Here is an 18,299-nt window from a genome sequence, read left to right on the forward strand (position 1 = left end):
TCAGTGTCAGATGAAATGTCTGAGTGTCACACATACAAACATTCACACTTACAGGCATACAGAGGCCTGTGGTTTCTCGGGTTATAGCATCTGCATATTTATGTATCTCTTTTTTTAGTTTTTTCTGATGCTAAATTAAAACTGACATATGATAGAAGGACAGAGGTTGGCTTTGCTCAGATTTGTTGCACTGCATTATTTACCATGGTTGACACTGACAAGTCGTTAGTTCTGCCTGTTATAACTCAACACAACAATCCCAGCTCATTGTTGTTGAAATGTCAAGTGTTGGAACTAGAAACATAAATCATGTGCACTTAAAACAGTGATGACTTAAATGCATGTAACGGGAGGTGTTTCTTCTCTTAACTACTGTATTAAATCTGTCTATTTTTCACTTAGTACTTATAGCTGTAATTCGGGGAATTTATGTTTAGTGGTACAATATATGAAGCCACCTTCATGAAAAATTAAGAAAATGTGCAAGTGCTAAAAGTGCAATACCTGGAGTGTCTACCTGAAGCTTGGTCCAAAATCTAAGGATTCCTCATTTTAAACAAACCTTAAAAAGCTCATTTTTACAACTGAATGACACATGTTACAGCCTGGTAGAAACAGCTGTTTTAGTGACGTACATGTATGTATGTGTATATATAAACTTATCTGGTTGCCACATAGCTCAGGTAGCCGATAAAAACCTGCCTCTGGTATGGTATATGTCTGTATTAAAGTCAGTGGTGGACAAAGTACACAGCTTCATTACGTAAGTCAAAGTATAGCTCCACATAAAATATTACTCCAGTATAAGTGAAAGTTTCTCTGTCAAATTATTACTTGAGTTAAAGTACTGAAGTACTTGCTTTTAGAAATACTTAAGTATTCAAAGTACTTCTTAAAAAATGTCAAATGTTGTATTTTCACGAAGCATGAGTGCAGTAAAGAATACATAGGAGTACATTCTGTTACATTATGTTTATCTAGAAAACATAACTTGAAATCTCTAAAAACTATACCATGGAATAAAAACAGAAACTAAGTTACTCCAAGCACAGACACCTTAGTCGGAAATGTTCATCTGGAATTGGACCGTGAATTTTTGTATGTTTGGGCAGAGTGGGAAACAGGGTGAACATTTCAAACGATGCATATCATTCCTCATTTCAAAAACCTCTAACACAGGCTGAAGATATAGACATGGGTGCTCAGGTGGAGAATTATAGCCATCATTACCACCTCTTAATAAACTGCCTTGCTCTATGTTTGCTCCACGTTCAACCGAGGGATCAGATTTCAGATAAGAGAAGGAAATTCATGAGCTGACTTCAAAGCAAAAGTAGTGAGTAACTAGAGCATTGATAGAAATGTAGGAGATTAAAAAGTACAATAATTGTCTTCTGAATGTAGTGGAGTAAAAGTAATAAGTTCCCCCCAAAGATAATACTCAAGTAAAGTGATACTCAAAAAATGTACTTAAGTACAATACTCAAATAAATTTACTTTGTTACTGTCCACCACTGATATAGTTGTGGATTTCGTGGTTGGAGGACTTGGGGTGGCCAACCTCAGTCCCCCCCTCTCAATCCGCCCTAGGTGCAAAGGGGGAAATTAGGACGAATGACATGAAGATTCACATAAAATTATTGTTCTTCAAAACAGTAAGTGTTATTTTCTGCTTTGCTTTTGGCACACTGTTGCACCTGTCTCACATCCACACCTCATGACAGGTGAATGACGCCATACCTAGCTTGGTCCTGCTTATCAAGGTTTACAATTCCTTTGTGGCTATACATGTAAACCAAGTGATTCAGCTGACCGTGTGTCTGTGCGTTTGACCCAGTTTTCGAGCTGCCCCCAGAGAAAAGATGAGATAACTAAAAAGGAAAGATACTATGCACGTTTTATTTCGTTAAGTATTATTTTGAAAAGACTCGGGGAAGGAGCATGAATTTATATCTTTAGACTGAAGCTGTTAAAATAAGTTGTATTTAGTTCCTCTTTTGTGAATGCAACAGCAGCAGCAGGGGGAGCAGCAGGAGGAGGGAGGAGGAGGAGGAGGAGGGAGGAGGAGGAGGGCCCGGCCGGAGCTGACAGAGGGCGCATAGATCACATCCGGGGCTGGTTTATTCTAATAACGAAACGTCCAACCCGGAAAAAAAAGTCTTCAGTAATTCGAGCATACAAACAATCAGACAGGAGGGTAAGCGTGTGCTGCACGCGGGCCTCGTTAACGGAGGCAGTTTGTTGAAGTTGTTTCAACCTGATCTGACATGCTCGGTACTTAACAAACTCTCCGGCTCTCTACTCTCTGCTTCGTAGCCGCACGGGGCGCTGGCTGTGGCGCACACTGACTCTGCACAGCGGGTAAGTAAGAAGTGAGTGCACAGTGGCACTTTGTGTGTGTTGTGTGTGTGGTGTGTGTGTGTGTGTGTGTGTGTGTGTGTGTCTGTCTGTCTGTAAGTGTGTGTGTGTGTCTGTGTGTCTGTAAGTGTGTGCAGTACAGTACAGTAGGTGTGGCAGGACGTTGAGTCAGTGCAGGTCATCTGAGCTGAACAAATGTCTGTCAGGTGTAGCTGAGTAATTGTTCCAGATCGCACTTCAACTTTTCTTTGCACGCTCATGATCACGTTATACGTACACGTTCGTGATGTCCACACTGGTCCTGTGTGGATATCCAGCTGTCAGTGCCACGCGGTTTTATTAATGGTCGATTAATATGTCTCACAAAATGTTACGTTTGTTTTGCCCAACAAACTGCCCGACCTCCAATATTCAGATTTATGTTGGTTGATTTTAAAGGAAATACATTTGAATGATTCCATTGTGTGCTACTTAACAGTGTTATTTAACCGAATTGCAGAGGTAATTGTTGTCATTTCAGTCTCACTGATTTTTTTTTTTTACAGCTAAAGCTGCTTTATTATTTTTTAACTCCAGATGTATTTATTTCTTGAATACATTTTTATTGATTTTTCATGGATATACTTCATATAATCAGGGACACAATGGTAGTATAGACACAAATATCCATAGCACAGTGAAAATCAGCCTAGAAAGGAACATCAAGGGTGCTAGTGGAACTTCCCAAAACACCACTAAACCATCAACAGAAACCTCCCAAAAAACATAAACAGGTAAATAGAGCAAGTACAATCATTGCATAATAATAATGATGATGATAATAATAATAATAATAATATAATAATAATAATATAATAATTATAAATAAAAAAAAACCTCAAGCTTTTTAATGAAAATATGTTAACTTTATGAAAAAATATTGGTGTGAGGAGGAAAACTGACCCATGCGTTTCACTTGTAGAAGGGGTCAAAGACCCTGGTAATATATATGACACCTCCCCCGAATATGAAAAATTATGAGTTTTGAAAGGATACAGGTCATCTAATCATGTCTAATAATTAAACTTACAATTGTGCATCCAACACAAGTTTCAAACATGAAGCAACTATCAGTGTGAAAAGAAACTTGACAATGAATGATGAAGGAAAGAAACAGAGACCTCACCCTTCCCCTAACATATAGATTTTTAGTTTGGTAAAATGTAAAGGCAGTAAATGTATAGGTACACAAACTTTAAAAAACAACGTATTGCATGGAGGCAGGGCTGGAGGATATAGACCAAAAATCATATCTCAATATTTTTTAGTTGAATGGTGACAAAAATAGCTCTCAATATTTTTTCTTTAAAAAAAATCTCTATTTAGCCTCAATCTTTCAAAGAGATAATCATTTCAGTTTATTGAACGTTTCAACCTCTGCCACGTGACGAGTGGCACTACTCTGACAACATTACTGTTGTAGGTTGTTACCTCTCTGATAACTCGGTTGTCGGTTGGGCTGAGCTTACCGATAGATAGATAGAGATAGATAGATAGATAGATAGATAGATAGATAGATAGATAGATTTATTGTCCCTAACAAGGAAACTTTTTGTCAGTCTTTACAAGCATACACATAGAAAACATAAACATCTATCATCCACCCTACCTGACAACCATGCAGTACACATCCACCCACACACTGGTTCCTTGGGTCAGTGGTTGATAAAAGCTGTATAAAGCTGTCTTGTTCAACAGTTGCAACAGGTAACATGTCTTTGGCAATAGGCCACTGCTTTGGTAACAAGTCCCCACTTTTTACTTTCTTTTCATAAGGCACAGCACAAATAAATTAAGCTTGCAACGTGGATTGTTGCAGTGCTGAAGAATGTGATGGCTTCACGAGCTGGATTGCGGCATGTAGTTCTAAACACTACTGCATTTTGTGGCATTGTTGTAAATAATAGAAGAGATTTGTCATTCTTGAACCTTTTGCTACACCCTTTTTTTGCATTCTCTACAGAATACATACTCTGCCACTCATCTGAAAATTGAAACCTGAATCATGTCTCATAATACAGCCAGCATTTTCATTTTACTGAACAGCTCTTCTTAGGTACTGCTGTTCCCATACTTAACTGACTCTGTGTTGACTTGTTGTGAATGAGCAGGGGGAGAGGCGTTGTTTCAACTTTGTTTTTTCTCAGAGAAAGAGGCAGGGCAGGGTGAAGAGGAACCGACAGTGACAAAAGAAATTATCACACAGGCAGAAAAAACTTCATAATGTTATTAAAATGCAACATAACTATACTGATATAAATGATAATGTCTTATCCTATGTCTTGTTGAAAAATTCATCAATATATCTTAAAAATAGATTTATCGCCCAGCCCTCCATGGAGGTAATGTTTACATCTTTATACATCAATAACTCTGTTCTATATTTTGAGTTCTCAAACGTCACCACGTTGCATTTCAAGCAAAAATACTATTCAAGAGTCACTGGAAGCTGTCTGGCGATTAATCGAATATTCAAAGCTCTGCAGTTTTATCACAACTCTCAGATCACAACACCAAGCAATAATGCTCTTTTATTCTTTTGTTATTAACTGGCAGTTAGCAGCTTTTAAATATGCTAAAGCTGCTGTACAGCATTACAGTCAGGCCCCAGCCAGGTTAGATAATGGAAAATATGTTTTAGATAAGATAATAGTTGCATGAACTATTCCATTTAAAAAAAAAAATCCTGATTCATTCCTAATAATTGATATTGTCGAAGTGAGCACTCTGCGGCCCATGAAACATTTTTGCAAGAACTTAAATCTGGGAACGTCAACCACATGTCAACCCTCGGTTTGAGTCTTAAAGCCACCAGAAACCCGAATCCATTACAGCCTCCGACCCTGTCATTTTAAGTCTTATGTGCATCATAGTTGGCATGAAAAGGATAGGATTAGATTTCAAACCAAATTCTGAATAATGCTACTTAAGTTTTGGTAAACGTTATTTTTATTAAACTTTTTTCATTTGGGGGAACTTTTCCTTTAACCTCAGGCTCTGGTTGTTATAGTTTTGATAATTGTATAAACACAGGAAATGAAAATATAATCATAATTTCAATGCCATAAATGAAAGTTGATGAGAATAAAGATCAATGAGACCATATTTCAAGTTCAGACTACACACAATTCCGTCATGGTTGTCACATGAGCCAGTGTTGTGCAAATCCGGACAGATGTCACACAAAGCTTGATTGGTCATGCCTACACAAGCTATCTTAACTGTCTAAACTTCAAAATCAGCTGTTGTTAACCATTTATCAACATTTATCTTCACTCAAAATGTTGTGAATACTTTTAAAGACTCTCAACTTTGATATTAATTTTGCACATTTACCTTTTAAAACCACATTTCAGGGCTTGAACTTGTTAGCAAAGATTCTGTGTTAGAACAGGAGGCATGAGATGGTCCCACAATGTATAAGATTGCGCTCTTAGGGAAGTTTACTCAAAGTCGAGAAACCTGTTCAGCTTGGATTTCTAACTGCTCAGATTTGTTTCATTATGTTCAAACTTTTTCAGAGGGCATACACTAAAGCTGGCATCAAACTGATTTGGTTAATCAAAAGAAGAAACTAAATGTCATCTAGTACAGCAGCTGTGCAGACAGAGTGTGGGTGGGTTTCATTTCACAGGCCTAGATGTGGTAAAACACAATAATATCATCGCTGTGATCTGAGCACGGTGTTCAGACCTCTAAATTGTGTGTGTGTGTGTGTGTGTGTGTGTGTGTGTGTGTGTGTGTGTTGTGTGTGTGTTGTGTGTGTGTGTGTGTGTGTGTGTGTGTGTGTGTGGTGTGTGTGTGTGTGTGTGTGTGTGGAGGGGGTTGTGTTGTTGCAGCGTTGGTATCTGTCTGACCTCTGTGGCATTATTTCACTTTTCCATTACACCCAAAGCTTCTGCAAAAAAACCTCTGAACTATGCATCTTTGACCTGTTTTACATGGTACATCAAATAAAAGATGCTTGACTGACGTATCAGAAGCAAAAACAGCCCACGGATTTTTCAAAACACTTTCAAGATGAAGTTTGAACGGTATTACTTGAGTTTCACCAGCACAGTGAATACGCAGCTTGGCATTTCACACTGTGTGTTTATCTTTGTTGGGTTGTGTGCATTAGTGTTCAATGGACATTTTTACAAGTTCTATCTCTTTTAAGCCATGACAGTCTTTTTAAAAGTAATGGCAGACTGTTCATCCATTCAGCCCTGGTCGTATATTTTACATGACTGTCGCTTACATTATGACTTGTGATCTAATGAAATAAAATCAGTCACAGATGTGGCCTAGTTGGCTCACATGATTACCTTTGTGGCTGCTTGTTGTTTCAATAAGTTAAAGCACAGCAACATGTGAGGACATGTTTAAAGGGAGATTTGACCTGAGGTAAACTCTGCAGAAACAACAGTGGAGAGACTGATGGTTCTCAAAGAAGGACTGAATTATAAAATAGTGCTCTCAAAGTGCCAGAAGACTCCCCCGCCCCAAAAGCGTAAAAAATCTTTGATGTCATGCACAGATGTCCAGCATGGATACACTCTTCAAAATAAACACTGATGAAAACATCAGCAAACCTTCAGTTTCTGAGCTTAAAGAGTCTTGATTTCTGTTGAGGAATCAGTCAGTCAGTCAGCAGCTCAGTGATTCACATGCCTGGCATCATCTTAATGAATACATCTTTTACCCCATTCCTCTCTCCCTCCTCCTCTTCCTCCCTCTCCTCTCGTCTTCGTCTCTCTTCTCCGGCCAGTGGAAATGTGCGTGTGTGCAGATCTTGAGTGCAGTCTGTAATTTTTGGCTGTGGTGAAGGGCCTCAGCTCAGCCTCAGGCATCAGGGTTTTCTGCTCAGCCTCAATCACGTCACATGAAAAACTGCTGAGTGCGAGCGGGTCTCTGTCTTCCTGTGTGTGTGTGTGTGTGTGTGTGTGGTGTTGTGTGTGTGTTGTGTGTGTGTGGTGTGTGTGTGTGTGTGTGTGGTGTGTGTGTGTGTGTGGTGTGTGTGTGTGTGTGTGCGTGCGCTTGTGTGTGTGTGTGCACGTGAGTAAGTGAGTGTGCGTGCATGTGTATTTGAACAGTAAATGAAAGATAGTTTATCCTCCACATCTGCCTGTTTCTGCCTCTCTGTCTCCTTCTGTTACTGTCTTTACATTTTGCCTTATTGTCTGCCTGACTGTAGTATCCGTCTTTCCGTCTGCCCGTGTATCTGTGTGTCTCAGTGATATGTGATATAAGCAGCATGCCATACGTGGACCGGCTCAACCGTGTGTGCGGCTTCCTGGACATCGAGGAGAAGGAGAACAGCTGCCGCTTCCAGAGGCGATACTTTATCCTGGACACGCAGGGAAATGCATTGCTGTGGTACATGGACAACCCTCAGGTACTCAAACATGCATGACACACGCTTTGCACAAACAGCAAGAGGAAGTAGAATCGACCTATCGGATGTGTGTAACCTTGGACTGTGAGCCAATGATGGATCTGTGTGTTTGTGTTTGCATGCAGAACCTGCCCAGTGGAGCCAGCTTTGTTGGCAGCCTGAAACTACCTACATCTCTAAGGTAAACAGAGCTCCTGATCGCCTGCAGCTTCTCCTGGCTGTGGATTGTGGTTACATAACCTTCCCAGAACTAAACGCATACATACATACATGTTTGAGCAGTGTGGACTCAGGAATTCACACAAAAACAGGATGCACACATATCTGTAGTTGTAGTTAAGGGTCACATGCAGAGGCAGACTTCGTGAAGTTTTCCAGATGTCAGCGCGCTCACTAAGCTAACCAGAGATAATGACATCTGGCTTCAGCGCTGACAGCTCCTCCCTGGATACTCTGACTCAAAGAGACGTCAAAGATATGAAATGTTTATTCTATCCCCTCCTCATGTCTCCTCTCCTTCCTTTCCTCTTGCCTTATCTCCTCTCCTCCCCTCCTCTCTTCTTCTTAGGTGAATGAGGCTACAGCAAAGCAAAAGCCCAAGACCGAGTTCTGCTTTGGTGAGATTATATTCATAAAAGCACTTAGTCATGCTTGTGCAGGAGCAGACAATGACTTTAACTTTGATTAGTATGTGGTTATATTATGTAATGCATTTAATGGGGTATTCATAGAATCAGTGTAAATGTTTTGCAGTCATCAATGCAGTTTCCCGCCGCTACTTCCTCCAGGCTAATGATGTGACTGACATGAAAGAATGGGTGGGTGCTCTCAATAAGGCCAGCTAGATCACTGTGAGTACACGCACGCACGCACACACACACACACACACACACACACACACACACACACACACACACACACACACACACACCACACACAACACACATACACACACACACACACACACACACACACACACACACACCACACAGTGATAAAAGGGTTTCTCTTGCTGAAGTGGCAGTTATTGATGAGGGATTTGTTTCCACCTGAGTGCAGAAAGCTGCAGTTTGTGGTGTTGCGACTGAAACCGTCTCTCAAGAGCATAGATGCCAGCACAGAAACCCTCACACACTCTGTGAATGAGAAATCTTGCATCAATGTGAGTAATACACATACGTCACTGTGGCAGAAGTGTCAAAACCCCCATTGTGTGTTTGTGAGTGAACATGCCATGGATACTTAGTTTGCACATTTACATACTGTTTGTCTGTTCAGCGAGATGACTGGGCCCATGTTAACTGGAAACATTAGGATGTTTAACGACAGTGAATGGCAGAGAAGAGTATTACTCTTTTTCTCTTACCTGCACACCGACACAGGAAGCAGCACTGTTCACTCTATTTCACTTCCTCTTTGATTGGAGGGCTGCTCTACCACCCTGTCTGAGCCTCTTTGAATACTTGTGTGAAAAATTACTTCTAACGCAGCGTGAAAACACTGACTGATGAATTTCACAGTGAATTAAGTGTTCTTTAGAAGCTTGTTACACTTTGAAGTGAATTTTTCTTCCCCTTAAACTGTTCCAGTCACTGTCATGCAACAAGTCCAGATTTAAATGGATTTTATCAGTATTTTCTGCAATGGACTGACAATGTAGTCCAGAATTGGAAGTTCAAGTTGGTGATAGTACATGGTAGCACAATTACTTACAATTACAACTCAGTTGTTAAATATTGGTTCTGATAGGTCAAATCCCATAATCCATAGTATAAAGTTTGTTGAGGACTGAAGTTTATTCATCTAATACAACAAAATAAACCCTTGGGACAGCCTGATCACACAAGTCGTACTAAAGCAAGACCCCTACGCTTCACCTATGGGTCCTGCTTATAACCATTCTAATTTACATTACCACCCCTTCACAATCATACTCCTTTACATAAGATATGAATAGCTCTAGGTGCTTTTTTGAAACCTCTAGCAAAGAGCAGATGCAACCATTGCCATCAGAGTAAATTGTGCATCCAACAGACGTCTTCCCTTGTTTGTTTTTATCAGAGCGTTAAAGCCCAAAAAAGTTTACATAAATTCCAGGTTGTAAAATATGGAAAAACCCAAGGGGAATGACCAATTACACAAGGCACTCTACTTTATATCTTCCTTATACAGAATGTCAGACCAAGAGTTTATATTTTTATCTCTGACTTTTAACTATTTGTTATTTAGATTTTTGGCACTGGCATTCTTACTGATGCAAACTATGGAGAAAGTGTAAAAGGGAAATAGTACTCATGAATACACAACCGCCGGGTTCTCATCCAAATAATGTTATGTCTTATGTAAACTCATGAGTCAGCTTTTGACTGCTGATACCTGACCAATACATAACACGCTTTTATAAGTCTTCAGCATCACCGTCATTACCCTGTCTTTAATCCATGTTAGAAAGCACATATCAACCAATGTTTTTTAACTATGCATCTACATGCATTGATTTAAACAATTATAAAGAAGCTATTGTAACCTTTAAAATAACATAACTAAAAACATGCCATACAAGGATTCAGTGATAGTTTTGTAGTGCAATGTCATCTCAAATTGAAATGTTGTTCTTTCAGGAGAAGTGAATAGATCCTTTCACGGCAGTTTGCCAACCGTTAGCCATTAAATATGTGCTCTGGCTTGTTTGGGGTTATAAAATAAAAGTCACTAAATAGCCAATAAACAACCTTGCATAAAGTTTTAAAGATTTTATTACAGAACATATAACAACTGAGCTGTTGCAGCATGACAACCAGGATTTAAACCACTAATCCCTGAGCCAACTGTATCCACTTATTAATGACACTCCAGTTGATGCTTTCCTTCCTGTTGCTATTGTGACAGGTTCCCAAGTCTGGCCCTGCCCCTCCAAGGTCTGATGTGACAGCAGTAATCAGCGACCCTCAGGGAGGGAGGAGACAGCAGGCCTATAAGGCGGAGATCATCGGTGGAGTGGTTTTCACACGCCTATCCAGGTAACAAAGAGGAAGATAAAACCTCACTGGGATGCATTCAGAAGCACTGTGTATATATTACATTTGGAAAAAAAAGATTCAAGCTTGTCCTCACCCTCTAAAACCGCTGTTTGTGATCTGTTGTTTTTTGAGGATGGTGGTTTCATAACTGTGATGAAGGTTGTGTTTAAATGTTTCAGAATGAGAGTGAAGACACAGAGGGGAGAGAGAGGAAGGGCATCAGGCCAGGCGTGCTGAGGTGTGGTTACTGTGTCAAACAGGGAAATGTGGTGAGTACCCAGCTGAGTATTACTGATTAACTCTGTGTAGAAATAGAAAAAAGTCATCATGTGGAAACTGGAAACTGTAAAGTGGTTTGTGTGTGCGTGTGTGTTTCAGAGAAAGAGCTGGAAGAGGAGGTTTTTCACTCTGGATGACAATGCAGTCAGTTACTACAAGTCTGAGACAGTGGGGAGCCAAACTATTAATGTTTTTCCTCTTATAGTTTGATCTTTTTAGTGTGACTGTGGTCTTTGTTTGTCCAAGTCTGAATTGTGCTAATGTTTGTCCCAGGATAAGGAGCCTCTCCGGGCTATTCAACTGAGAGACATTCAGAGGGTTCATGAATGCCTCGTCAAGTCAGGGTAAGTCTAATGTGCAGCACTGAGTCTGATTCTTCCAAACACAAACAAACAAGAAGCCAGTATGGGGGTATCAGTATTTTATGTTCAGATTATGAGGAGGTTCAACCTCAGTACCTTTTCATGAGTTTTTTGTGTTGTTTTCGCCTCGTGATCAAAACACCTATATTTATTAATATCATAATACATCATGACTTGGCAGTAGACAAAACCTGAAAAGTGAGGAAAAACCGTGAGGTAAAGTTCAGTGACTGAATTAGCTTAGGTGACACCTAGCAGACAGCTAATGGCACCAATCTGCCTCTCAAAGCAACCACACCCCCTAACTTTAGGCCTTCATTGAAATAAAATGGAGTGAGTTACCTAGCATAACATTTTAGCACCTCACAGTGATTTACTCATGAATAGCAAAGTTAGAAAATACATTTGAATTCTGCTGTAGAGTGGTGCACTTTGATATGGGTTCTGATGAGGATGGTCCATAGACTGTATAAGATATGGACGTAGTAGCCGTGACGTTTCACCCATCTGTTTCTGAAGCGCTGTTTTGAGGCCAATCGTTGACGGCAGCCATATTGCTGCTGTCGAGCAATTGTGACGTAAAGAGGCGGGCTTTGAGCCTCCTAGCCAACAGCTAAAGTATTCCTGCCTGTCAATCAAGTCAGCTGTGCCTCTCATTGGAAGACTCATAATCTCAATATCTTCGAAATTACCGGGTCAGAAAAAAAATCACCTCCCCTAAAGGGTGTGCTGAACGAGAAATGAGCTATCCAGAATAGACTCTTCTATTGTACCAGGCTGTAAACTTGTTTATTTCTGCTGTAAAGATCGCTTTTTTGGAATTGGTGTGTATGTGTTTGGCGGAACTTCCGGAGCCAGCCTCAAGCGGATCCTCGATGAACTGCAGTTTTTAGCACTTCCGCATTGGACTCATATTTTTAGACCGGAGGTTGCCCCTTCCTGTAGCCACTATATAATCCAGCATAATAATTTACTTCTCTGTGTGTCCATCAGGGAACTTCTACTGAGAGACAACCTGTTTGAGATCATTACCAGCTCCAGAACCTTCTACATTCAGGTACAATGCCGTCTTCTGGTTAAGCCAACCTATCAGAATCCGTGTTTTGTTTTTTACAGTTATTTTATGAAAGTGATTGTATCAGGCTGAGGATATGAATAACATTTTTTTTGTTAGTCAGAGCAGAGAGGGTTTATGTTCCCAGCTGTGTTTGCACTGATGTTTTTCTCTAAATGCTCTGCTGATGATGTGGCACAAACATGAAAAGTTTGTTTTTTTGAAACGTGAGCAGCCATCTGTTACCATAACAACGACAACAACATCCTGCCCACCAGTCACCTGGGAGAACAGCTGACTGAGGCAGCAAAGGTTGGATTAGGTGAAAAATAATGAGTGAGAGAGAGTGAGAGAAAGAGAGAGGGAAAGAGAGAGAGAGAGAGAGAGGGAGAGACTTCCAGCTTGAGACCTTTGATTTTGTTTGTGCAAGAGAAGGAAGCCTGGCAAACATTAAGGAAACTGAAACAAAAACATGTGAACAAACACAACAAAACTGAGTCTGTTATAACAGCTTAAATCAAAGTAATGGTAATCTGAAATGACATTTATAAATGAGTTTAGAGCTATTTTATATTACAGAGCCTGTAATATTTTTAACTGTTTACAACTTATCTTAATTGTCTTTTTAAGACGCATTTTGGGCTTTTATGCCCTTGTTTTTAGAGGATAAGATAGTGGATAGAGAAGGAAACTGGGACAGAGAGAAGGGAGCGGTAAGCGGGAAAGGGGCTGCAGGTTGGATTCAAACCCAGGCCACCTACCTGAGGACTATAGCCTCTATTCACACGACTTAACCACAATATCAAACTGGCACCCTGCCCTAGTTGTCGCTTGAGTAAGGTTTTCAATTAAATTACATTGAACATTCAGCCTCTGTGGAGGATCTGCTGCCTCTCTGTTTCTAACCACATTATCCTGTGGTGATCTGAGTGGGCGCGGATGCTTCGGCAGTGATGATGCTTTGTGCTGATTGGCTGCCTGAAGTTGTCTGTGGGGATGCAGAAGTATGCAGAGACAGAGTAACACCTAAACAAACATGGCGAGCATTTAAAGTACACTACGGGCAAGTATGATACACGTATGATCCAGAATCTTGACCCCGAACAGGAGGAGGAAACTGTTGAAGTGTTGCAGCCTTGGTTACAACAGCATGTCTCTGAGTGAAACATTAAAATGTCTTGCTTTTCGCGTGTAACTTTATGGTCGGCCCTCTGTAAAGCAGTCTGAGGTGAAGTGGTTAGCACAAGCAAACAAGTTGACAGGAACTGTAGCTGGCACCTTACTGTTAAAGAAAAATCAAAAGCATCCCCAGGTGCTTGGACAGAATAAAGACATTTGTGTTTGCTTTTGCAACCAACAGCAGAGCAGCAGAGTGTGTCTGACTCTAACCTTAAGGCTGATTTATACTTCTGCGTCGCCCCTATGCAGTAGGTGTTAACGTGGATATGAGCACCACGTACTTGTGTGTCGATGTGTCTGTGTCGCGCAGTAATTCTCCGCCTAGACACTTAAGGGCAGTGTGTTCTCTCTGATAGCCGGTCACCTGCTTCCGGTCCAGCTATATTCCTGTTTACTTTTCCACAGTGATTCAGAGTGTGTTATGTTAATCTACAGCTGATACATGTTGCTGTTTGTCATACAGACATGATTACATGAAGAATAGAGAGGAGGAGATGAAATACACGGCCGATGTGTGGCTGATGTCCGGGATCTCGGAAGTGCTGTAAATGCGGGGAACACAATGCAGCTGAGTTGACCAATCACAGGGCTTGCGGTCCGCGTCAATTCTACGCATAGATACATTTTGGAGGAGGTGCACGTCAGCTACATGTGTAGGCCTCTGCTTAGGTATGGAAGCTATGTGGACCCCCAGCGTAGGCTACGCCGTTGATTCGACGCAGAAGTATAAATCAGCCTTAAAGGCTTTAGACATCTTGACTCTGCAACGCCAAAGCAAACCCCAATAGCGTAAGAGGCAGCAGAACCGCTAGAGCTGTTTTGCATGCATGTCTATGCAAATTACTCCTGTCATAGCATCATCACGGGAGCAAATTCAAATTGCCTCATAGAAGCTTAGTTTTCCAGGTAAGTGGGCTGCAAAACAATGCAGAGTTTTTGCTTCCACGTTCTCAGGGTTGCTAGGCTGGAGGACGACTAAAGTGAATATACACACAGGCAAGGGAAAATTTGTGAAGTATGGTATCTTCAAAGACTAAAAAGTGTTAAATGTGGAGATTCTTTGTATAGATTATTACAATTTAAACAAAGACTGAAGCTGGTACATTTTATTTTTGGTCATTCTTGACAATATTGTGTTTCTTTGGCTTTCCATTGGAGCAATAAGCTGCATGGCTTTGGCTACACAGATTATACTTGATAGAAAGGTGATGTTTTTGTTTTTCCTTGATGCCTTGATGGAAAGAAAATATTACAGCTTCAACAGGCTTTTATCTTTGGTCAAAATTCTCCATAGACGGATTCTCCAGAGGAGATGCATGGCTGGATCAGGATGTTGAAATGAAGATCCAGGACTTCAGAGGTCCCCATAAAGTAAGTCTGTTCTGTCACCTAGCACAAAAATAACAAGAGATTTGCAATAATTTTTCTTCAAAAACTATGTTGGTGGCTTTGTCTCATTTCAGGTTTTTTCATTCAAACGAGCGTCCTCTCTCTATCGAAGTCACAACTCCTCATCTCGAGGTCATCATGGCAACGATCACAGACCTCCTCTGGTAAAGTCCTGCTCTGTGAACCCGGGCTGGCAGCCTTGGATGCCCGTCCCACCTTGCGAGCCCTCCATCCTGGATGTAGACGATGAAGACAGCCAGTTCAGCTCTGTGCCCACCTTGCCTTCTCTTTCCTCCTCTTCCACCTCTTCCTCCACCTCCTCCTCATCTAACTCCCTCTCCAACCCAGCTCCTTGCCCCTATGTGCCTCCTGCTGCTTCTTCCAGCGGACTGGGGATCCTCACAGCATCAGGGGATGCGGCCTGCGGGCGCCGGAGGCATCGCTCACAGCCTCAGCCTCACAGCAGCTTCCCTTTCAGCCTGGATGATGACGGCATCCGCACCACTGACGTCTAATTGGATGAAGTCTTAAGTGTTGGTACGCACCTGCTTTGAAATGAATGTGACTGGTTGTGATAGTATTCCCTGAAAATGAAGTCACACTGTGACCACCTGCGACGAGGCCCAGACGTGAGACTGGGGCCCTCTGCTGGTCATGTAGCTGTAGTGCAGTCGAAGGATGCACCCAGCTGGAAGGGGACCAAGAAGGGGCACAGTGTTAGTTTGTTGTTCACAGGACTGTGAGAAGTATGATGGAGTGTTTTTAAGTGCAACTTCCTCTGAAAACTTGAATAATCTTGTCGTTAATTGTCCCTGCATACAAATTATGGCACATGCTTTTAATCTTTTGCACTTGGCTCCAATCAGAGATGTTACTCTGTCATCAAAAACATGTACTTACTTCTGACATTGAAACAAGTGTTTTAAGGCATTTTAAACAAATCAGTATCCATTATTTTTATATTTAAGCTTATGTTCACTTGGGTCTATTAGTTTCTCTTAAGCCCAGCAGTTTTATCCTCTCTTTTCTGAACATACATTATTTGAAAAGCCTCACATCAGCTATACCTTCATTTATAATTAACAAGCCTTTTATTAGTAGCATGCAATCAGGTGTGTGGGGTAAAGGATCCTGTTGGTCTCATGAAATAGGTACATGCTGTCTGTTGTTGCAGACAGAGAATGTAGAGTCAGCAGCAGGTCTTATGTTTGAGCTTTTAACATTTGCCTGAAGATCAATTGTCAGTAAACTGTGACTCCTCTTATCTTTTTAACAAGGTACCATAACAATACAGCAGTGTTTCTAATGGGTACTTTTTATTAGAATGTACTGCATACAGTAAAGTACAGCTGATCAGCTGGTTGACAGCTTTGTTAATGTGATTTTCCTTTTGCAGCATTACGTGGGGAAAATGTGCCACTACTTATGGTAATTTAAATGTAATTCAACATTTTGCTTTTCTCCTTTTTACAACGTTTTTTTTTTTTGTTTTTTTTTGCAAAACAGCTTCTGAGTTGACACCTCGGATACTTTGTCTTTACACCATTAGTCTCCTCTCAGGTTCACCTCAAGGCTCCATTGATGTAGTACCATGTTTATCTCTGTTTCTGTTTGCTGAAGCTGTGTGCACTCTTCTGTCTGCAAACAATGTAAAATGTCTCTCTTGTAAATTAAATGCTGCTTTTTATTTGTCTTGTTTGTGATTTTTTTTGGTTTGAGGTTAATATTTTGTTTCAGTTTGACATCTTAAGACCTGTTGTGTCTCACTGAAGTTGGGCCAACTAACAACAAAATAGTTTTCCAAATAGCCATTAGAAGATGTGAAATCAACATTTTCAAAGTTTTATTTTAACATATATTTTCCTCAAGTGCAAAATGTCCAGCTGAAAGGCCTTTAAAGGGTCAAGGCTAACATGTTTGACCTTAAACACTGTCGCCTCAAAAGTGTGCACGCCATGTAGACACAAACACACACATGCACACATGCACATGCCAATCTTGTGCCCAGAGGTTGTGTAAAGTGAAGTGTTTCACACATTCAGTGCAAAGGTCCATTAGGTAAAATGCCTAAAACTCTATCCTGACCTCGGTCCACTCTGCTCTCTGCCCTGCAGTGTAGCTGGACTGCCGTGACTAAAATGTCTCCACTGAACAGTTTAATTTGTGTCGGTAGGTAAAAAGGCCCTGAGTGCCTGTGAAATGTCAGCTGTGTTGAAATTAGTTTTCAGTCTGTTAAAGACGGAGCTCCTCCAGGTACTCAGAGAAATCCAAGCAGAAACATGTGTCAGGACGGGCAATGATAAAAGTTTGGTTAGTTTAAGGACATAACCATGGTGGGGATGGGGACAAGCTAGTGTGGCCTTTTAAATAACTCACTCAATTTTAAAGGAATTAGTTTGAAGCACACAGATCCAAACTCCACAGCAATCTAATAAACTCATCTTGGAAGCTTTTAAGTTGAGTTGAAACATCAATAAAGACCTCTAATAATTCAGTTCAAAAGGGAAATGTTTCCCTTTCAACTAAATTAGCCTGAAATATTTCCCTATATACAAATGAGAACTGGGTGTTGAAGGAACAGTCGTCGAATCCTGTGTTGGAACAAAGTCTTGTTACCTTACCACACTCTGCTGCATACCACTTGGCTCCGTTCTCAGGCCCCTTTTTCATATATATTTATGTTTTATTCGCAGAAGCTACAAATTTCCTTATTCACATCAAGACGCTGGCACAATCCTCAATGTTTTCAATGAAAACCTGAGTTTTTTAAGTGTGTTAAGTCCCAAAAAATGTATATAAAAAAAAACTTGTTGTTTAAAATTATAACCTGTTGCATCCCAACATATCTGATGTGCAGTCACGTCTGTTCCCTTGGCATTTTGCTTGGAGAAGCTCTATGTTGGAAACCTCTTATCCAGTGCATAACCAAATAAATGTGCCTAAAGTACTGGTATTCTTGGCAAAACCCATCACTTGATAAACTCTGGGGTAGCCAGTGTGCTATGTAACCTGATTGTTTTTCCATAAATTATTGTTGCTATACCATTTTGAAAAGGGTACTAAAGAGATAATGAGTATTGTCCAGCAATGGTTTTTCTCTTATCCTCTGTTTCATCAGTCAGCTGTATCAAGTGAACCATATTCAGATTTACTTATTTGTTCATAGTTCCTGAAAGAAACTATTCTTCCTTTTTAATACTGTTATCAGTTTAGGCCACAAGTGACTCATGTTTCCTTATACC

General features: G+C 40.6%; 1 protein-coding gene across 1 annotated transcript; it reads left to right on the forward strand.

Annotated features, from left to right (window-relative positions):
- Positions 1 to 2,106: 2,106 nt before the first annotated feature.
- si:ch211-204d2.4 (uncharacterized protein LOC100003662 homolog) lies at positions 2,107 to 16,744 on the forward strand. The gene is given in 15 exon segments (XM_034692642.1): positions 2,107 to 2,361; positions 7,614 to 7,774; positions 7,900 to 7,936; positions 7,939 to 7,955; positions 8,343 to 8,391; positions 8,528 to 8,625; positions 10,664 to 10,775; positions 10,778 to 10,794; positions 10,974 to 11,063; positions 11,173 to 11,241; positions 11,347 to 11,417; positions 12,429 to 12,492; positions 14,963 to 14,993; positions 14,996 to 15,039; positions 15,132 to 16,744. Coding segments are annotated over 14 exon segments (1,281 nt in total). The 5' UTR covers positions 2,107 to 2,361; positions 7,614 to 7,633; the 3' UTR covers positions 15,573 to 16,744.
- Positions 16,745 to 18,299: the final 1,555 nt, after the last annotated feature.

This window comes from Notolabrus celidotus, chromosome 9 (genome assembly GCF_009762535.1).
Source record: "Notolabrus celidotus isolate fNotCel1 chromosome 9, fNotCel1.pri, whole genome shotgun sequence".
NCBI classification, from domain to species: Eukaryota; Metazoa; Chordata; class Actinopteri; order Labriformes; family Labridae; genus Notolabrus; species Notolabrus celidotus.